Consider the following 23,293-nt stretch of genomic DNA (forward strand, 5'->3'; position numbering starts at 1 on the left):
GTGAAAATGCATTTCTTTACATTTTAATAGTAATTTTTTTTAAGATCTTCCAAATTTTTTATTTATTTTTAGTATGAAGGTGATATTTAAAAATAGTGTTTTCCATTTAAATTTAATTAAATTTGTTTTTCAAATAATTCTTCGTTCTATCGCATTTTCATAAGAAATATTTTATTTTATAACCGGAGTTGTACAGTAGACACATTTTTAGGTTTAGGAGTATCAATGTGTAACTCCATAGACTTGTAATTTTGAATCCAACTCAGAAGCCAAAAAGTCAAGAGAACTCCTATATCAAGCATTTTATTTCATAACAGTCGTTGAACAGCCTTTGACGGAACTAACCCGCATTTTTGTTACATGGAGAGGAAAACCACGAAAACATCCAGCGCTTTACCCTGACGCAAGAGGACTCAAATCCATGATCTGTCTACTACTGAGGATATTTTACGTCAGCGTTATAGTCGGTGCAAGTCGGATGCGGAATTCGTATCGACCAGCCATTGCTGGGATTCGAACCCGGTGCACTTCATTGGAAGGTACACCCGGAGGTTTCACTTCATTCTAAGTACAGTACACTCTCGACTATCCGGTTTGCGGATTATCCGTGCTCATTCCGGAGTCACACAAAAAATATAAAGAGAAACTTTTTCAAGATTAAAATAATTTGATTCATGAAGTTATAACACTACCAAATTTTTGGAAAGCAATATTCGTTATTGGATTGCAGTATATGGAACAAATCGTCTACGTTATGGATGATATGGAAAATCGTCTACGTTATCACGATCGTGGAGAATCCTCTTCAGATGTTCAAGAAAAATATGATAACAGTATTCTCGAACAAGCAAAAGAAATCTAAGGTTTCAAAATCCTTTATGAAGAAAATTTAGAAGATTGGTTTCAAAGTGATGCATGTGAGCCTGGCTTCCTTCCAGTATTTGACTGATGAAGACATCGTTATGTTGTTAAATCAAACAGTGATGATAGTAACTGATGCCGAAGATGTAGTAAATGAATGAAATACAATTTCTCATTCTGCTGCTCTGTTGAAACTTTATTAGATTATATGGGAGGATTTGATTACGGTGACATTACTGCGGTTCGTAAAATATGTGCATCGATATATGGCGTATTATACATTTTTTAATAAGGAAAATTCCTAGTTTGATGTTATGCACGCAAATGTCAGAAATTTTTATATTTTTTGTACTGATATTGAATTTTTCTTTAATAAAGGGAGTTTTCGGATTATCCGTGTTTTTCGATTGTCCGTGCGACCTGTCCCGGTGATTAACCCGGATAATCGGGAGTGCACTGTAGTTAGATCTAATCTACATTTGCGTCAAGCGAAGAGGTACATCCGTGAATATCTCCCACGGTTAGCCCAGCGGAAAGGTGATTTTAGCCATTTTTTTCTTATACCTAGTGAGGCAAGTTTTATGTTAGTGTTGCAGTCGGTGCGAGCCTAAAGCAGAATTCGTATTGACCAGCCATCGCTGCGATTCGAACCTGTGTCACCTCATTGGGAATCAAGGGCTCTGAGCCCCGAGCCATCGTGGCTCTTTGCGAATACTATGTTAATTTTTTTTAAATTGTTTTTCATGGCTGTTAAGTTGCATGCATTATTTTTGTGATCTAGCTTTAGCTAGCACCAGGGCTAAAGATTGAATAGAAGGGCTAGGTCCGCTTCGAGCATCTGATTTCAGTCAGTGACGTCACGGTGGCGCAGCATCAACTTCTCCCTTTGAAAATAAATTGTTTCGTACGGCACTGTTTTTCGTAACAATACATTCATTGTTTTCCTTTATTTTGAAGCAACTTAATTCTCAACTGACTGAAAAAATTTAACAGTAAAATAGCGACCGGCAAGAATTATTATAAAACACAAAATGTGAAAATATAATTTCCCATGTTTTACTTCAGAAAATATAAAGGTGACACGAATTATAAGATGTACTCGAAGAATTTCAGTGAATAAAAAAAAAACATTATGTTTTTCTTTTAGAAGTTGAAGAAATTTTATTAGCCATTGAAATCGATACCGTCTGGTAACTTTAAACAGAAAAAGAAATGTTCAAGGTTAAATAAAATAAAATCCTGGACTTCAAAAATGAAAGTTATTGGTGCTTAAAATATCTCTCGATTTCATACTGTATTTTTCAATGTCATCATTCAAAATATTTACGTGTTTTAATTATAACGCCTTAATTTTAAATACTTATGTGTAATATTTCTATTAAGATATATGCTCAAAGATTAATTTTTTCAACAATTAGCATTTAAAGTTTTTGTCTCTTAAAGATAATGCATAAATATCTGAAAATGTATTAAAATTAGACATCCCAATTAATAAACTATTGCTATCGAACAATATGCAACCATAAAAGTGCCTTTCTATGCTTTCATTTATATAACAGCAAAAGTTAAAAACTAAAATTAGAAAACTACAGTTCCTGACTAAATTATTAGACGCACTATAAGATTCCATGTAAAATCTTAATTATCAGGTGATACTATACAGCTTTATTGTTTTTACGTGGTTTGCACTTGTTTACGTTCGTGTATCAATTGGTTAACATTGTAATGCAATACGTTAAAAATAAATACAAATAGGAAGTATATTAAAAATCTCCTGAATTAAAAATCATTACATGTTTGTTTAAATATAAAAGTATTGCCTATAAACTCGTGCAAAACATGTCATTATTAAAAAACTATACGGCGTCTAATAATTTGGTCTAATTATTATAATATACTAATATAATACCTGATATAATAATTATTCTATATTTATATAATATATCGTATAATTTATCCAATCGTCGAATTTATATGATATATCGTCTAATTTAACCCATTGATACACGAACGTAAACAAGTGCAAACCGGTTTCAGTCACATAAAAACAATAAATCTGTACAGTATAGCCTGATAATTAAGATTTCACATAGAATCTAAAAGTGCGTCGAATAATTTGGCCTGGAACTGTAGATGTCTCAGACTTCTGAAAGCTTTAAATTTTAATGCTAAGTATAAAAAATCTCATGAACTAAACACCTCTAAAGTTATAAAATAATCCTTTAGGTATTTCTGAAGAAATTTAAAAAATCTCAAAAACTGAAAGTGTCTCTTCCATTATTATAGAGTACTGTACATTGATAATAAAAATATCGGCAAATTCTAATACGTAGAAAAAGAATAAAAATTTCAATGAAATGCTATGGAGGAATAACGCTTTTTCGCAACTAATGCTATGGAATAGCGGTTTTTCGTGAACTACCATGCAAATTTTTTAATAGTTGAGAGTTCGTATTGTTATTCTTATCTGCCAGGTTAAGTGTTGATTATCTCTAGCCGACGTCTTCTTTGCTGATAATGAAAAACGATGCAAAATTTTAATATGCAGAAGATCGTCAGTTTTTTTAAAAATAAAAATCACTTGCCTTTATTTTAATATTTAAAAATTCTCTCGATGTCTGCATGTCCATGATAATAAAAATTTGCAAAATTGAAGGAATTATTTATAAGTCTCTTTAAAAAATTTTTAAGGGTTATTATTTTTAATTTTTAAATCATTTTTCATGACTTTTTACGAATGATTTTTAATATAGACACTTTTAATGTTTAGAAAATGAATTTAGAGAATTGTTTTTACTGTTGCCTGGTGCGAAGTTAAATTGAATTTAAAATCTATTTAGTTCGTCAATTGAAAAAGTTCTTAATGTTTTTAAAAATGAATTTTTTGCACTTAAAAATGAATCTCTACAAAAGACATAATTGGAGAGGAATCATTTATAAAATTTTAGTCCTTAATGTGCAATAATTATTAGAAAGAGCTTACAGGACATTGTCGATTTACTTTTGTAAGTTAAACGTCTCAATTGTGTTGCAAATAAAATAGATTGGAAATTAAAAGTGACCTGCGTTTCACCTTTGCAAACGCAATTCCATGTATAGAAAAGAAGAATTTTATATATATATATATATATGCTACACTACTTTACGACAGCGAAAGAGATATTTCAAAATAAAGAAAAATTATTCATGTGTCGATATTATGTGTCTAAAAAATTTAAAAAGTGTGATTTTAATTGAGTTTAAGATTAAAGAAGAAAAGCAGAAAACAAACTTACCGATCTGAAGTAAAATAAAATAGACATGTGTTTATTATTAAATATACTAATTTAACAGTTAACAAAAATTGTTCAGAAGAAAATATATAATGAATGCCCTTTTAGCTTTATCGTAAACACTAATAGGTAAAAAATGTATAAAGCAAGTTACATTTCAGTGCTGCTATCTATGAAAAAAAATTTTTATAATAGTAATTGGAACATTTAAGCAACAAAACCCATAAGAGATAAAGAAGTTAGTAAAAACAATAAAAATACTGTTTAAATTGCAAAATAATTTTTAGAAAAAACAACATTCATCTAGGTGATATTTGTAGAGCTATACAAACGTAGTACGTTCTTTCCTAGGGTGATTGCTAAAACGAAGTCAGAGCCCGCATAAAACTGCCTATTTGAAAAAGGATGAGATAAATATCCGCATTTTTTAACGAAATTTTCTAATGATAAGCGTTATCTCTTTTCTACCTTATCATCAACAAAGTCTGAAAGTTATAACAAAGACATTTTCCATGTTTTACGTGCAGGTGTATGCGTTAATGTTGAGATCCTCCATTAATAACTTACACAATCAAACTTGCATAACTATTGACCCACATGGCTAATTAAAAAATTTTTTGGATCATCAGTGAGATCTACGGCTGATTGACATATTCTTCTTGCTGTATAGGTATGATTGAAAAAAAAATTTTTTTTTCTTTCAATAACTGACTTATTTAAACGATTCTTTTTTAAACAGCTGATCAAAATACTTAGAAATGAACGTAACGGTGATTTTTATACGAAATGAATTTAGTTTTGAATGGTAATTAGCAAAATAATTCAAACAAATAACGATGTATTATTGTTTAAAATGTTTATCAATCGCTTTTAATAATATATGCGATATATATAATAGATAACTCTATGTTGTAACGTCAATTTTAATCTTGAAGAATATACATAAGCAAGTAATTAACATTAAAAAATAAATAATTAACATTATAACATATCAAGTAATTAACATTACAACGATATATTATTGTTTAAAATGTTCGCTTATAATAGCAGTACTGGAAAATAACTTTAAATTAGGGATACAAAAATATTTAAAGGAAAACAATGCCTTTACGATCTTTGTCAATTTTATGCTGATGACAACCAAAACAATAATGAAATGAATGAGGAAAAACTGGATCCTACCACGTGATTTTCCGGGCAATAAAAATGCGCCGACAGCAATGGAAAACGGTGTTAGACCATTATGATTTTATGTCATATAGTGATATGATATATATAATAGGTAACTCTATATTATAACGTAAGTTTTAATCTTGATGAATTTACATAATCAAGTAATTAACATTAAAAAACTCAAACTAATAAAGGTATATTTTTAAAATTTGAAATGTGTTGCACAGAATTATTTATGCTAAATAAAATCTATAATAGATAATTCTATAATACAACGCAAATTTTATTCTTGATTGGTAATTAATGAATAGCAAGAAATATGGAACAGTAAAATTCCAAATCATACAGTTAAATTTTTTGTTCCAAAATTTGAAATACGTAGAATAATGTTTTTTGTGTTAACTATGACCTATAATATATAATTCTATATCATAACGCAAATTTTACCCTCGATTGATATTTCATCAATGGACGTAAGCAAGTATCAAATAATCAAAAAAAGGAAAACAATAAAGATGCATATTTATTTGAAATTTAGTCAGCGTAGTATGTACATCTTATACCAGGGGTAATATCTACAGCATGTAATTTTATATTAAAAATGTAAATTCAAGACTTACACAAAACTTTTTAAAAAATTAAGGTATTATTGAGGGAATATTTGGATAAAATTCAAAGCATATTTGGCTTTCATCAAAATTTAAAACAATTAAATTACATAAAATAATCCTCTCAAATATTTATTTTGAAAGTTTTTTTTTTGAAAATTGTTTATTGATCAATAAATAAAATTGTTTGAAGGTGGTAAGCAAAATTATCATCTAAATCAAATTAATTTTTCTGAAAGTTATTCTTATATCTAATCTATCCCCACCTAATATAATTTCAGTGCACCTAATATAGTTTCATTTCATATATATATATATATATATATATATATATATATATATATATATAAACTAACAGCAACCTAAAATGAAAATTTTATATTTCCTTTTGAAAAATTCATTAAAATAGCGTTATAATAAGCACCAATTAAATAAAGTTTTATTTATTTTCTGAAAATACAAGGTTTCTAATATTTCTGTTTAGCAAATGACGCAGAGGTAGAAAATAAGAAGACAATATTAAAATAATAATTTTTCCTGAAAGGCAACTTCCTGAAAGTTCAAATTAATAAACTCTTTCCTTCATACATGTTAACAATGTAGATATTAAGATGACATATTAATTTTCTATTTTAACTATCCACTCAGATGCTTGAAAGTTAAAATAATGGCTTAGTACAAAACTATTAATTTTTCAAAAAAAATTTAATAGTTTTTTTTTTAAAATGATTTAAATATCTAAACAATGTAGTTAGTAAATAATCAATTTATGTGCTATTGATTACTTTTCTGTGTTGTCGCTTTCACGAACATTGGTCCCTATAAGCGATAGATGTAAAATTTTAATAAAATGTCAATATTTAATAATATATCATGAGGGTTTTTTTCCAATTTAATTATGTATATTATTTATACATAGGCCAATATTTTGTTATCTAGATAAAATTTGTCAACGCACATAATATCGTATAAAATAACTAAGTTATTATTTTTTTTTTTTTTCATTTTAAAACCGTCGTTGAACAGCTGACTGAATTGTTTGGGTTTACGACTACTAATGTTCAACTCCATAGCCTTGCCATTTTGAACCCAATCCAGAAGACAAGGACACTCCTGGATCAAGTATTGGAGAAACTTGCATTCGTGGAGGACTTTTTGATGGAACTAACCCGCGTTTGCGTTACATGGAGAGGAAGACCACGAGAACCTCCTATAGTTAGCATGATGGCAAGGGGACTATAACCCATGATCTGTCTAACACTGCGGATATTTCACGTAAGCACTGTGGTCGGTGCTAGCCGGATACGGAATTCGTATCACCTCGTTCTGTGTAGTTTTTTATTTTATAATCGTCGTTGAACACCAGACCCAATTTTTTTTGAGTTTAAGACTACTAATGTTCAAATACGTAGCCTTGTAATTTAGAACCCATTCCAGAAGACAAGGGCACTCCTAACTCAAGTATTGAGAGAAATCTGCTTTCGTGGAAAACTTTTTGATGGAACTAACCCGCATTTGCGTGACATGGAGAGGAAAAACAAAAACGTCAACACTGTGGTTGGCGCAAGTCATATGCGGAATTCGTATCAACAAGCCATCGCTGGGATTCAAACCCGGTTCATTGGAAGGCGAGTGCTCTATCCCCTGAGCCACCGCGGCTCAACTAGAGTTACATGTAATATTTGCGATGTTTTTTTTTATGCGTTGCGTTATCAATAATGATTACGATATTTTCATTTTTAGTGCATATTATCGATTATGCGGTGTAAACTAGATTCTGGCGTTGTTCTTACCGATAATTACTTTTAAGTTATAACCGATAATTACCTTAATCTTACAATCGATAATTACCTTGAAGTTATAATCGATAATTACTTTTAAGTTATAACCGATTATTACCTTCAAGTTATAACTGATTATTACCTACAAGTTTCAATCGATAATTACCTTTAAGTTATATCCGATAATTACCTTTAAGTTATATCCGATAATTGCCTCTAAGTTATAACCGATTATTACCCTTAAGCAATAACCGATTATTACCTTTAAGTTAGAACTGTGGATAATAGGAAGTTTTAGCACATTAACATAGTATCTCATGTATATTTAGTTTCTAGAGTACAATATCGGTTCTCTATTAATATTACGCTGTAATTCAAGGGACGAGATGCAAAATCTCTCTATTTTCCTCCAAATAATTGTTTTATTGACTGCCCATGTAGCAATTTATAACATGGTGGTGTTTTCTCTTTACAGAAGAGCATGTAGAATAAAGAATGCTATTGCCTGTCTTTGTCTTCATGGTGATATGGCGATTCGGAACATGCCAACGATATGCGGACAGAACTCCCATACCGGTGCCCATAAACGATGCATACGACGAGTACTATTCGGAAGTGTACGATTTCGATGACAAAAAGGACATCTATCGATGGAATGTCGATGAAATCCCCCACCCCCAGGACAACTTCCGATTCTGCAATAGGATGAAAACCTCTTACATATGTGATCCTGATATGATCCTAGATAAGGAACAAGGTAAGACAGATAAGAACGCCTAAGTCAAAATTCTTGATGGTCTCATCAAATCATTTGATGATTTATCTTGGTTACAGTGTGATTCATGATGGTCCGACATCATTTTATGGTTATCATCATCCAACATTTATCATTGTGGGTTCATGGCGTTTGATATGTCAACTAACTTCCATTATCCCATGATGGAAAATGTTATATTATCACGATGATGTTTAACCATCAAGAGAAGTTTGATTCTCATGGACTAACAATCCATGATGATCCATGGTCGTTTATGATTTGATTCTCAGGAATCAAAACAGGTTGCTATTCTTATGTTGGACCATCATAAATCAGTTCGAATTCCTACATTGAGGTGATGGTTACCTATCTTGGTTACCAACTAAAATATAATGATTTATGATGGAATTATTGATGGTTACCATCGATATTATGTTGGTCCATCTATATCAAAAATTTTGACTTGGGTGAACAAAAACTAAAATAAAATAACAATTTTAAAAAATAATCCACCACATAACATTTTATGATAAAAACCTATTGTTTCTTGTAAAGCTAAAGTATGTCCAAAACTTTGATGCTGGACTCCGTTAACGCGGATTTTAAAATAATCAGCAGGGAACTGCATGGAAAAATGTTCCAGAGAAAGCCAAGATGCACCCTGGGCTGCCATATATCAATGTTTAAAAGTAGTATATTGTTTAACCTATTGGCTTATACAGCCTGTTGCAGCTTCCAAATACGTTTTATTCATTGCCGGCTGTGAGACGGGGTGAGCTTCTTTTATGTCAACTGATGATATACCGTTTAGAGAGCAGAAAAAAATCTCATCTCTATTCAATGGTATTTTATTTTATTTTATAACCGTCGTTGAACAGACGACCCAATTTTTGAGTTTACGACTACTAATGTTCTACTATGTAACCTTGTCATTTTGAACCCAATCCAGAAGACAAGAAAACTCCTGGATCGAGTATTGGGAGAAATTTGCCTTCGTGGGGGACTTTTTGATGGAACTAACCAGCATTCGCATGACATAGCGAGGAAAATTACGAAAACCTCCCACGGTTAGCCTGCAAGGGGACTCTAACCCATGATTCGTCTACCACTGAGGATATTTCACCTCAGCACTGTGGTCGGTGCAAGCCGGATGCGGGTTCGTTTCGACCAGTCATTGCTGGGGATTTGAACCCGGTTTACCTCATTGGAAAGCGAACGCTCTATCACCTGAGCCATTGCGGCTCATTCAATGGTGATTTACTTATTTTGCGTCAGTAAGTCAAAAGTTTTCAATATTAAATTGTCATGTATTAATATTGTCCTCAGATGCGTGTAAGTAGAATTAGAAACCTGAAAGATGTTAAAACTATAGTTCGTTCACCAGGAGTTAGCACTTGGCTCCACATCCTCGGACGCAGAGTTCATTTAGGTGTGGGATTAAGAGGAAAACTCTCTCCGCGCTTGAAATTGAGACAACCCTTATTGCTCGCCAAACGTAAACAGTTCATTGAAGTTATACTTCTTATGCGACTTCGAACAAGGTTGCGTTAAGCGTTTAACGCTACATTTTTATTGGCCGGGAAATCATGTGGTAGGATCCAGTTTTCCCTCATTCATTTCCATATTGTTTGTGTTCTCACTAGCATAAAAATAATGAAAGTCATAAAAGTATTACTTTTCTATAAATATTTTTTTAGTTTGATTTGTTACACATATAATTTAATAGGATAGTATTTTTTATTTTCAAATTTAGTGGATAACAATTGTAAAAAATGAGTAAAAACAATCCCACGGACAATGCGACGGATTTAAGGTTATGTCAAGGTACGTCTCTTGTGAATATCAATTGATTGTTAGGTTTTCTCTTTTGAAATTACATTATGACGCATTCACATACATTATTAATACAAATACATTTTCCATGACGAGACGATGAAGCAACCACAAGCACCTCCACTGGTTCAAGAGGTCCAGGAGGGAAAAATGCACACTATTACCGTGATTACAGAACACGGAAGCGAGCGGAGCAGGAAAAAGAGTGGTTGAATAGAACTAGTGATCCTTCTACGACTGCTGATTCCTCTACAATTAACGTCGCAGGTTACGAAGTTTAACTTTTTCCGCGCGGTAGGACTCCACGCACTATTTTTTTCTTTTTTAGTCACTTGCTATTATACCTTTCACTTCTCTAGCTAATTAAATATATTTCACATTTGAAAACTGCCGTTTTCCCAGCAAAATGTCTCAAAAAGGACAAACTATTCACTCAAAAGAGAGAAACATCATCGAATTTATGAAATATTTAATGTTAAAAAATGCACATAAAGATAAATACATTATAAGATCGCCAAATAGCAGGATTCAGGATTGTTCACATCCTTTTCCCAAAAATAGCGAAATAAGTATCGTCGGATACCACGCGATGAAGGCGGAGCTATGTGCCGACTCCTGGTGAACGAGCTATACTCACTTTTAAAATCCACGCTCTGTTGGTTCTTCCTTACCCATAATGTTTGCATAGTTTTTGATGCATAACTATTTACAATGTATTTGAAGTTCTGTTATTTCAGCTGACAAACTGGATGCCAACATCAGACAATTGTTCAAAGAGACTCCCTGCATTTGTGATCGCTGTGATGGTGAAGAGGGTGGAATTGTCATAGGAATAGCTCTCTTAAAATATGTCTTCCAGCCTTACAAGTGAGTTAATATCCATAAAGATATACTATACTAGGAGGCACCGCCCCCTGCTCGCTAACGCTCGCCAACCCCCGAGAATTGCTACGCAATCCTATGTGGTTCACGCTCGCCAATGAACACAATGTTCTAGCACAAAGACATAATATATTATCATCAAAGACATAGTATTGTACTTATGTAGATGAATTCTACCAATGTTCTTATTGGCTTTTAAAAAAGTATATTAGCTATTTAGATTGTACATGGTGAAAAAATCCAAACATTAGCTAAATAAGAAACATATTAGCAAAATAAATTATCAAATATTGCTTCACTGATATTCTGCATTTTAAAGCGTGAAAATTCAATGCATAAATAAACGCGAAATATAAAAAAATTCAATGCATTCAATACAAACACTTAAACGTTTTTTAGACGTTTAGGTAGCTCCCAGTAGAAAAATATCAATTCAACAGCGGCCTTTTAAAGTATTCTCACTTCAATTAATTAATTAATTCCTAATTGAGTTTAAATTAAATATTGTCATGTTTTTAGTGCATGAATCTGAATTGAACAACCTGATAATGCTCACTCTGGTTATTGTTATCTGGTTGCTCACTACGTGCTCTTGCGCGCCGAATCCAATCAATTAAAAATGAAAACTGTTGCCAGCGCGAGAAAAGAAATATCATCGGTTTTATTATTGATACATACATACATACATACATACATACGTACGTATTAGCGTTTTATATAATATAGATAGATACTAATGTCATTAGCAACAAAAAATAATAACCGTAAAACTGTTAATAAGATCAGACGCTGATTAAAAGAACTTTATCTTAAAATGTAAATGTAGAATTACATTATTCTAATAAAAATAATTTTGAAAAAACAATCCTCCTAAAGTTTTATTTTAGAAACAAAACAAAATCAAAAACGTAATAACAGTACAGGCAATTTTAACTCTTTAAATTAGGGAAATCAAAATATTGATAGGAAAGCAATAACTTCATGACTGATATCAATTCTATGCTGATGACAACCGAACCAATAAGAAAATGAATGTGGGAAAACTGGATCCTACCACGTGATTTTCCAGCCAATAAAAATGTGAAAACTGCGACACTATCATTAGATTTTTATATATAGTAAGATATGTCATTATGGTAATATCACAAGATATTATATGTATATAATATCTTGTGAGTTGAAAAATAATATTAACAAAAAAAATTTTTTTTAATAAAAACTCTGCAATATAGTAACGGTGTAATATAGAAGTTTAAACGTCAAAATAAAATTGTGGTTCTAATATATTTACTTCAAAAACAAAGCAAACAGTTGTGGTTTTTCCAGTTGCACTAATGTGCATTTACTTTTCACAAATCAAACGGATAAGAAATAGTAAAGTAAATAAATAGATAATTTTTTGTTCATTCTTAGAGAAAAAGGGTGAAGGCAGACGTTTTGCACCGAGTAATTTTAATATAGAAAATGTTCTTAAATTCCTATCAGCTAACTGCTATAGTTCTGAGACTCGGAAAGGAAACTTAAAACGAGTGTTAATTTAAAGAAAAACTTAACTTTAAAAAAAAAGAAGAAAAAAAAAAACAGTAAACTAAATACCAATGAAAATTAAATAAAATAGATTAGTATATTGTCCCCAAAAAATCTACATGGTAGCAAATCACACGCAATAAATTTGATCGCTTAAAATGCATAAAAAAGATCAAAATCATTGTAGTTCATTTTAAACACATAGCAAAATTAACGGAAATTCAAAGTCAATTGGGTTATTGTTGTTTTTTTTTGTCTTCGGCCATTAAGGCAGAGAGGGTGCTATTGTTCCCGTTTTCCAGTGGTGACATCTATGGTCAAGAATTCTACTTCTGTGACACCCATACGTCACACACGTTTATAAAGCGGACCCATTCATTCATTCATCCACAGTTCGTAATTTTGACCTGAACCAGAGAACGATCCATCTCCAATTCAGTACCCCCTGAGGTGTAATTTGTTATGGGAACATGGAGTACTTTGGGACCCGACAAATTTAAGGCGCACCTGTCATCATTTACTACACGGGGGAGTCATCAGCCGTCTGGATTTGAACTTCTATTCTCAAGAACGTGAGTTCAGCGCCCTGTCAACCAGGCTATCCCGACCAAGTCAATTGGGTATAGAACCTAAACAAACTGTTATGTCCTTACTAGAGGAAATGCCAATTACTTCATGTTAAGGAGAACTCAAAATGCCACTATCGACGCATGGATGGGAAAATGTTAAAGATCACAATGAAACACTTCTAAGAAGAATCAAATTTTATGAGTGGGGGCAAACTATAAAACAGATTCATCCGTTATCTTAATAAACAAAGGTCTCGAAATAACAGTATGCTCTCGATATCTCAAAGATGAAGGGACGCTAAAAAAAAAAAAATTCGAGATAGCAAGTTTTCGAGATAGCAAGTTCAGAATTAAATATGTTCTAACATGTAGAAAAATATATTCTAAAATATTACTCTGAAAACTAGAGTCATGTTATACAAGAGTATAACTACTGGTAAATATGTTTGTATCCATAATTGACTGTAAGTCAATGTTACAACAGTGTTACAACAATGATAACTTTATTTTTGAAACTAAGGCGAAAATAATTATGCATTAAATAGAAGAAAAAAATTGGTTTACAATATCATACGTTTACATTGGGATTTTTCCGAAAAAATTCATTTTCTATTTCGAAAACAATTCGACATAGCAAGGTTTTGAGAAGAAACTCCTCGACATAGGAATTTAAAATAACATTGCATGGATATATAATGCCACCTATTTTTTCGACGCAAGAAGGTTTTCGAGGTATCGAAGACCGATAAAAATGTTGCTAAGTAAATTTTTTGCAGATGTTATTCAACAATTATGTTTAAAAGTAGTTGACTGTTTATAAGTAGTTGACTGATATATATGGGCTGAAAGCCCATATATATCAAGACGGAAAAGTGCAAAAACTGGTAACAAATAAATATCATTTTTTAGTTATTTTCAGGAATAATGAAAATCCATAACTGCCAATTCTTTTTAACGAATAAAATTTTTATATTGAATTGCTTCTTTGCCGAGAATCAAATTAATTACAGTGAATTGTTTATTGTTCAGAATAGATTAACTCCGCCCGAATATTATCTAATATTGAAATAGTTTTCCTACCAGTATTTTCTCTTATCCGTCTCGCTTTCAGGCCTGTTTAGCATATTGACTTGCCGTCTGGTGAGAGACTGGCTGAGCTTCTTTTCTGTCAAAAGAAGATATGCGAATCGTGATGGCTCAGGGGATAGAACGCTCGCCTTCCAATGAGGTGAGCCGGGCTCGAATCCCAGCGATAGCCGGTCGATGCGAATTTCGCATTCGGCTCGCACCGACCACTGTGTTGACGTAAATAGATTGGTAGGTATTTTCTTTACGTCGTAACTAGAGCTGCACAATGGGCTATTGACGACGGTCTAGGAAGCCTCCCCGAGGATGAGCCGAAAACATGCCATCACAATTTTAATTCTCTGCAGAGGGGATGCTTTGGTAGCTTGATGACCTGCACTCGAAGTCGAGTACTTTACTGTACAACAGTTTAACGGGGATCGATATCGCGCTCTCTCGGTCCCTACACAGGCTGATCAAAGTGGTCACCCACCACCTTACTGACCGCAGTCAGTGATGCTTGACTTCGGTGTTCCATTGGGAACCACGTCTTTACGATCAGTCCACTGAGGGACCAATGCTGACGTAAAATATCCTCAGTGGTATACAGATCATGGGTTAGAGTCCCTTTGCCGTCAGGCTAGCCAATGGGAGATTTTCGCTGTTTTTCCCGCCATGTAACGCAAATGCTGTTAACTCCGTCAAAAAGGCAAGTCCGCCACGAAGGCAAATTTCTCCCAATACTTGGTCCAGGAGTTCCCTTGCCTTCTGTATTGGATTCAAAATTTCAAGGCTAAGGAGTTGATCATTAGTAGCCCTAAATCGGATCGGCTGTTCAACGACGGTTATGAAATAAAATAAAAATGTTAACACACAAATAAAATGATTTTAAAAAATGGTATAGATACATTCACCTCCTCCCCTTAATTTTGAACATTTGTTGAATTTTGAACAAAATTGCATATCTAGAGTAAGACTGCAGACTGAATGATGTACTACGTCATGAAATGTCTGGAACCGGAAAAAACATATCAAGAGAATGACATAATGACTTTTGATAACAGTGATTTTATCAAGAAGATGAAATGATGACTTTTGGATAACAGTGATTTTATAAGTCTTCAATATAGATTATAGGTGTGATAGATTTATTGATTAGATTTTGTAGGTGTGATGGATTTATAATTAACAAAAGGATGCAGTTTTTTGAAGCAAGCAAAAAGATTTCTAAAAATAGCAGTAGAATTTTTATTTTGTTAGGAAAAAGATAATTTAGCTTATGGTTACCCCCTTATTCCTTTTTAAAATGAAAGGCTTGAAATTGTAGAAAGCAAAAGATGTTGGCTTTTTGATATTGATAACAGAAATTTAAAAAAGTCTTCAATTTAAAACTTTTTCGTATAATAAACAAAAAACATTTATAAATATATTTCCCCCAAAATATTTTTTTGTCAAAATAACGGATGGCCTCTAATTTTTTACCCATTATAAATAAACAACCTTTGTTTCTTTAACACAGGCTAAATATTCAGCTGAATTAAAAATAAAACGGAACGTCAGGATCTTTCAATAAAGAAACCATTACTTAAATCAGTGTTTCCCAAAGTGTGGTACTCGTATCCCCAGGGGTACGGTTTAGTGGGGGTACGCGTTCTTATGCGAAATGTCTCGAAAATTTCTAAACATTTTCTTTAAAAACAAAGCTAACCATGAAAGTTTACGTATTTTTCTATTTTTTTTTTCTGAGTTAATAATTAGTGGTGCCAGCAGCCAGTTGTGATTTTTAACTTCATTCTCCATTCCAAATAAAAAATATTTTTAAAAAAATACTTTAATTTTTTTTTATTAGTGGTACATAGCGTTACGAAAAATTTAGAAAGGGTACACAAAAGTCATAAGTTTGGGAAACACTGTATTATATGGCCAAGCACAATTTGCCAAATATATAATACTTAATTTATGCTATTGATTTCTATATTACATTTAAAATTCAATTTAGAATTTTTTGCCTATTTTGTTAAATATATTCTAATAAAAAAATGAAATAATGAAGTTGTAAAAACTATGTCAGCTGAAAGTACATTTTGTATATAAAGAGAAGAGTTTATGATAAAATTTATTCACTATTTAAAAGCTGGATAATTTTGCTTAGTTTCTAATTTAATGTTGAAAACTAATTAAAATTTGTAAATTCTATTAACTAAAGCACTGAACACGTTTAACAAAAATGAGAGTCAAAACATCTTTATATAGTATTTTTGGTTAAAATTATAACTTTTAAATCGATATTGATCTATAATTTAGCTGAATATTTGGCATATCTTTAATATAGGTCATTTGTTATTAAAACGTACTTTCCATTATTATTCTGTAATCGTTGTATCGAGTTTTTATTGTATTTTATTTACATATTAATGTCGATATAAGAAGAGAAATCCGATGAAGAATAATTTCATTTTTTTTTTCAGTGAGCATCCATCTCAAATCATTCGTTCATTTACAGAGAGGTTGAGGTCAAAGTGGCAACTGGGGAAGTGTGACAACGACATACTCATCATAGTGGCCACCGCCGACAGATTGGTATATTAATTCATTCTTTCCAAGTTGTTTTAAGTTACATCCCCTTAATACTATCGTGCAACCGAAAAATAAATGGAAGAAAAATACATTATTGAGATTTTTTTATATTTGGCATTTTTGTATGAAAAACAGTAGTTTTTTAATAACTGTAGTGAATAAACTTGTCAAGGAGATTTTTCAAAATCTGTCTAAAAGCTCTTACTTTTTTTTCTTTTTTTTTTTAGTTGTACGGTAATAATACTTAAAGACAGCGGTGACAAAATCTTTTTTTTTTCTTTTTGGTTTCAATTGCATGTTAGGAAAGGGAAAACAAGGGAAGAGAAAATAGCGTACGAGTTTAGTCTTAAATAAAATTTATATTTTTATAGTTGTTGTAAATTAAATAAACTAATCCGTGCAACAATCATGCATTTTGTATCACAAATGTTGATTAACTACAAGTTTGTTTTTTTTCTTTTTCAGGCTTACACCGACGTGGGGAAAGCCACGTCAGCTTATGTTTCGTTAAAAGAAGCCTACAGGATATTTTTAGAAAATAAAGCTCAGTTTTCAGCTGGTCACTTTTATGAGGGCCTCAACGATATGTTGACTGACTATTACGAGATGACGAGGAGCATGAAGCGACCCCCCGCCAAAGATAAACTGAACTTGGGTACCATCATCGGTAGCATTGTTGGAGCTGTTGTGGTGTTAGCCATCATTTTTCTCATTCTTGTCTTGCTCTACAGACGCTATAAACGAGCACCTGTAAGATCATACTACATTTATCACATTTATTTTAACATCTCTCTATGGGATGGGATAGCCTGCTTGGTAGGGCACTGGTCCCATGTCCAAGAAGTCATTGTTTTCATCCCCGCCGTCCAAAGACTGCCCATGTATTAATTGGTGACTGATGCACGTTAAATCTGTCGAGTCAATAAGTCCTCCATGTTCCCATAACAAATCATAACTATAGAGACAATGATCCAGGAGTTTCCTTGTCTTCTGGACTGGTTCAAAATAACAAGGCTAAGGAGTTGAACATTAGGCTAAGTTGAACATTAGAAGTCTTAAACCCAAAATTGGGTCGTTGCTGAACGACGGATATATAATAAAAACGTTTTAAAAAAAACATCTCCCTATGAGCCGTGGTGGCTCAGGGGATAGAACGCTCGCCTCCCAATCAGGTGAATCGGGTTCAAATCCCGATAATGGCTGGTTAGTTTGAATTCCACATCCGGCTCGCGCAGACCACAGTGCCGACGTACAATATCCCCAGTGGGAGACGGAACATGGGTTTGAGTCCCCTTGCTGTCATGGGAGGTTTTCATGGTTTTCCTCTCCATGTAAAGCAAATGCAGGTTGGTTTAAATCAAAAAGTTCTCCACGAAGGCATTTTCTCCCAATACTTGATCCAGGAGTTTCCTTGTCTTCTGGATTAAATTCTAAATTACATATTCGTACTCGTGAACCCAAAAAAATGGGTCGACTGTTCAACGACGGTTATAAAATAAAACATATCTCGATTTTAAAAACCCCGCAAGTTTACGTTACATTTTGTTCCGCTATGCAAAGTCTGTTAGATTTAGTAACTTACGCGAGGTGTGTTACGAGGGTGCGCAGAAAAATGGAGTAAGATGAAAAATTAATTTAACACTAGATAATAAGTTCGAAAATAATTAAGTTGTGGGAAAATAATATTATGCGGGCCATTCAGTAGAACTACAGGCCCTCTCAACAAGATCACTAAGAGGCCCCCTTAATTTTTCAGACAAACAAATGATAGTTTTATTTGACTCGTCATCGATTTAAATTCATCAAAGTTGAAAACAAGAAATAAATAAAAATAATGAATCTTTTAGTAGATATTCAGCAAGCATAAGAAATATTTTTATGTGTAGAGTTTTTGGTCTGTGTATTTAAATTTGTTCATAATCAAAAATTGAATTATTGCGACGCCCATAACTGCAGGGTTGAAATTAACTGCTGTGTTGAAATTAACCAAAAAATATTAATGGTATAGGGCCATTCAAATATTACATAAGCTCTTAAAAAAGGAAAGGCGATTGTGATATGCTTACTTTTCTTGACAAAGGAGTAGTATTGCATATATTTATTATTAGGGGTAGTATATTTACGTAAGATATTGAAATCACATTGTTTTAATTCCATAAAAACTTGTAATAAAAAAAATTACGCTGTATGAAATTTTAAATAAAAAAAAGTTAAGTTCACGGAAAGAAAAAGTTGGAAATTTTTTTTCTATGAGTTTCAAAGGTTAAAAATTGAAATCCTCGTAGGAAAACACGAAAAAAATATGCATAAATTTTAAATTATGCAAAGTTACATTGCTTATTTGAATTCAATCCTAAAATTAGATTATTGCAACAACAAAAAAATAAGACATAAATTTTAAGTTATGCAAAAAATGCATTATTTATTTAAATTCAATCCTAAAAATAATTTATTGCAAAAAAAAGTGAATAAAAAATGAAATAAAAAAGATAAAATAAAAAATAAGACGCAAATTTTAAACTATGCAAAGGTACATTGTTTATTTAAATTTAATCCTAAAATTTGATTATTACAAAAAAAATAAAGTAAAGATAAAATAAAAAAATAAGAATTATGCAAAGTTGCATTGTTTATTTGAATTCAATCCTAAAATTAGATAAGTACAAAAAAAATAAATAATAATAAAAAATAAAAAAAAGAAATAAATTTTAAATTATGCGAAGTTGCATTGTTTATTTGAATTTAATCCTAAAAATAGATTATTACAAAAAAAATAAATAAAAAAAGACCTAAATTTTAAATTATGCAAATTTTCATTGTTTTTTTTTTTTTTTTTTTTTTTTTTTTTTTTTTTTTTTGAATTCAACCCTAAAATTAAATTACTGCAAAAATAAATAAATAAACGACAAGCTGGGAGCATCTTTCTTACGTAAGATTTGAAGGAAATTTGTGATTCGCCTACTTTTGCAGACAAATCAATTGTATCGTGTCTGAAGAAAAGCCTAAAATTGCCAAAAAATATACTAATGACATATTTGAACGACTGTACCTCCTAATTCGTGCTTGAATAAATAAATGAATAAAAAAAATATAAGAAACATTTTATAAGTTGTTGGTACTATAATTTTTCCGCTCGTACATGGTATTAACACGAAGATAGACAAAAAAGCATAAGACAGAGGATTATTTAAGAGTGGAAAATAATTTCCATATCTACTAAGGTAAATACAGATTGCATTAGAAGAGACTGTTTCAACCGGAAAAGAATTTATGAGCTCCATAACCTTCAAGAACAACGCTGTGTTTATTGAATATTATGCTAATTTATTATCTTCTCGACAGGAGTCGCTGACTCACTGTTGTTGAGCTCAAGTTTTTTTCCCTTTCGGTCCCATTAATTCGAAATGTCGTCATCAACAGCAGCCGTGTCAATAAAGAATGTAAATTAGTATCTTTAATAAGTAATGCAGGTGTTGCCACATCAGAATGATACATTTGTGTAATAATTTCAGAAATGATTTCTTCATGGGTTTATTTACGAACGGGTATAGAAATAACGTGAACTGTAATCTCCACAACGAAGCATAATAATTTTTAAAATTAAAAATAATAAAATTATTAGAAAACAAGTAATACAATTTTTTTTAAAGTAATTTAAAAGAAATATTAGTCTAGAGTCTTTACATTATTTACCAGGGTGCGTAGCCAAATTATTCAACAAAAATAAGCACCTTTTAAGCACTTTTCAAGCACTCAAAAATATTTTTAAGCATTTTCAAAAAATATCATAATTAAGCAGGGTTGGAAAGTTTTTGACAATTGACGGTTTTATCTTGTTTTAACCGTTATGTCAAAAAAAACTATTGGCATTGTTTTTGACAATTGTCAAAAATCAGGAAATATTGATTCATGTAAAACGAATGGCGTTTTCATACGCTACGGGCTGACAATACGCCGAAATAGATAGGGATTGAATAAATTGTGAAAACGTTGAATAGAACAATGTGAACTGTTTTGTTTTCTTTTTTTTGCATAATTCGAAGCAAAAATCAACATAGTAAAGGAAAAATCTCATTCTGAAAAAGGGAAAATTAAGCACTTTTTAAAAACACCCAATGAAAAAAGCACCTTTAACGTCTTTTAAAAATCGAAAATAAACACCTTTAAGCACTTTTTAAAAACGCTACGCACCCTGTTTGCTTATCACGATAAGATCGTTAGAATAATAATTTACTCTATTTCAAAAGAAAATTTTTTCTTTTAGGGTAAAGCTATTGACGAAGTAGACGACAGCAAACACGAAGCTTCCAGTTGGAAAAAACAGGACATAAGAGTGATGTTCGACTCCTTGAAAATGAGCGGCTCCCCTGCTCCCTATCAACCCTGCTCCACGGATGATACAACGATTCCCTCATCCACATTCGGAATCGATGAAGAAATCATCGATACAACACCCGCATCGACAGAAAAAACACAACTCACAGAAGTGAACACATCATCATCATCAGAGGTGCTTGAAAACGACCTGAACAAAGCGGTGAAAACGCATTTAGAAACTTTCGACACTTATAAACACAAGTATAATAAACATGAGACTGACTTGTAAAAAATTTGCCATTTCGTTCTGAGAAGAAACTGCCATCCCTTTATTCAAAATGTTGTAAAATATTGAATGAAACTTATTAAAATAGATTAAAATTAGTTACACGAAATGGGATATAAATTTTTTGTGACTAATCGCACGTCTTGATTTAAAACTCACACCCAGAGAGCAAAAAAAGGCTTATTTTCACTCAGCTAAAACCTTTCAATTCAACCCCAGAGTCCAAGGTCAAGAAAACTGAGATGGGCACAGTAGGCCTTGGCCCTCTATGGGCTGTCGCGCTACTGAGTTTAGTTTAGTTTAGAAACCTTTCAATGTAAACCAAAAAAAGGTTTGTTATGCGGTTTACATGTAAACCTTGAAACGAGATCTGTGACTATCCTCATCCAAAATCTTTGAAATCAAACTTCTATATATAAAAACCTTAAATCGAGGTTTATTTAGGGTTTTCAAGCGTGAAAAAATCCTTTAGTAAAGCTAGTCTCAAGGTGAAAATAATCATAAATCTAGGTAAGTATAAGGTTTCTTCTCGCAAAGTCTTGTATGCTCAGCTAAAATACACCTTGTCATGCTGTTGTTGTTCATTTACGTCGCACTAGAGCGCTATTGGCGACAGTCTGGGAAACACCCCTGAGAATGATCCGAAGACATGCCATCCCAATTTTGATCCTCTGCAGAGGGGATGGCACCCCCGCTTCGGTAGCCCGACAACCTGGCCACCTTGTCATGAAATTTTAATGGACAATTCAATTTGATCCTATCGCTAGAGTGACCATTTTACCTAAATGAAAATACTTTTTAAAAAAAAGCTTTAAAAAACAATTTTTAATCCTTTTGGGATGGAAGGTTTGAAATTGCAATATTTTTGCTTTATTGAAAAAAGGTTTTCAGTACAAACATTTTCGTGACAATTTAACGAAAATTCAGACGCAAGGTTGTCGTAAGATTGCATGCTTTCTGGATAGAGATTGTAAAACTGATTTTCGGGAAGATGACCCAGATTTAAAAACTGAGATTCGTTCCTAGATTTTGATGCTAATTGCGTAGAAGAAGGAGTAGATTTTAGAGCTACAAAAAGGTAAAGTTATGCATTAAAAAAAAAAAAAAAAAAAAGATGCTTTAAAATAGTGAAAAGAGATGTCTATATGTTACTGTGAATGACCGAAATTGGTGGCTGTTGACAATCACATAGTCGCTTTGGTATGTGTCTGAAATATATACTATATCTAGTTAAGTGCCACTGCCCGGTATGCCCTACATCAATGTTTTTTTAAGGTCAAGTGCCAGTGCCCAGTGTGCATTTAACCGGTACTCCGAACACTGATGTTTCTCCTAATCTATCCTCAGCCGATATTAAAACATCGAATAAATATAATAATATCAACGAATAAATTAATATCAAGTCGGATCTAACAAATATTTCGGACATTCACTGAAGCAACTACGTGACTGTTGACACTCACCGATGAAAGTCGACATTCTCTTGATTTTGGTCATTCACAGTAACATATATATGTCTATCGCAATGGTAGGGCACTGAGCCCATGTCCAAGAGCTCGTGGGTTCGATCCCCGCCGGCCGAAGACTCCCCGTGTAGTAAAATGGTGACTGATGCATGATAAATCTGTCGGGTCGCAAAGTCCTCCATGTTCCCATAACAAATCAATGCCTCTGGGGGTACTGATCCAGGAGTTTAATTGTCTTCTGGATTGGGTTCAAAATGACAAGGCTACGGAGTTGAACAGCAGTAGTCGTAAACCCCAAATTGGGTCTGCTGTTTAAGGA

General features: G+C 32.3%; 1 protein-coding gene across 3 annotated transcripts in view; it reads left to right on the plus strand.

The window, feature by feature from the left end:
- Window positions 1-21,617, plus strand: part of LOC107449777 (uncharacterized) — a 36,697-nt gene extending 15,080 nt beyond the window's left edge. For 2 of the 3 annotated variants that reach the window (XM_016065423.4, XM_071183625.2), the window contains exons 2-6: window positions 8,171-8,452; window positions 11,023-11,152; window positions 16,797-16,908; window positions 17,371-17,655; window positions 21,170-21,617. In XM_016065423.4, coding sequence (XP_015920909.2) covers window positions 8,191-8,452; window positions 11,023-11,152; window positions 16,797-16,908; window positions 17,371-17,655; window positions 21,170-21,511 — 1,131 coding nt within the window. In that variant the 5' untranslated portion in view covers window positions 8,171-8,190 and the 3' untranslated portion in view covers window positions 21,512-21,617. Of the gene's footprint in view, window positions 1-4,592; window positions 4,804-8,170; window positions 8,453-11,022; window positions 11,153-16,796; window positions 16,909-17,370; window positions 17,656-21,169 lie in introns of those variants that run through there. The other variant, XM_016065422.3, reaches the window with a different exon arrangement.
- The last annotated feature ends 1,676 nt before the right edge of the window (window positions 21,618-23,293 follow it).

The sequence above is a fragment of the Parasteatoda tepidariorum genome, chromosome 3, assembly GCF_982258835.1.
Source record: "Parasteatoda tepidariorum strain Cologne lab strain chromosome 3, Ptep-v5.0, whole genome shotgun sequence".
In the NCBI taxonomy this organism is placed as follows: Eukaryota; Metazoa; Arthropoda; class Arachnida; order Araneae; family Theridiidae; genus Parasteatoda; species Parasteatoda tepidariorum.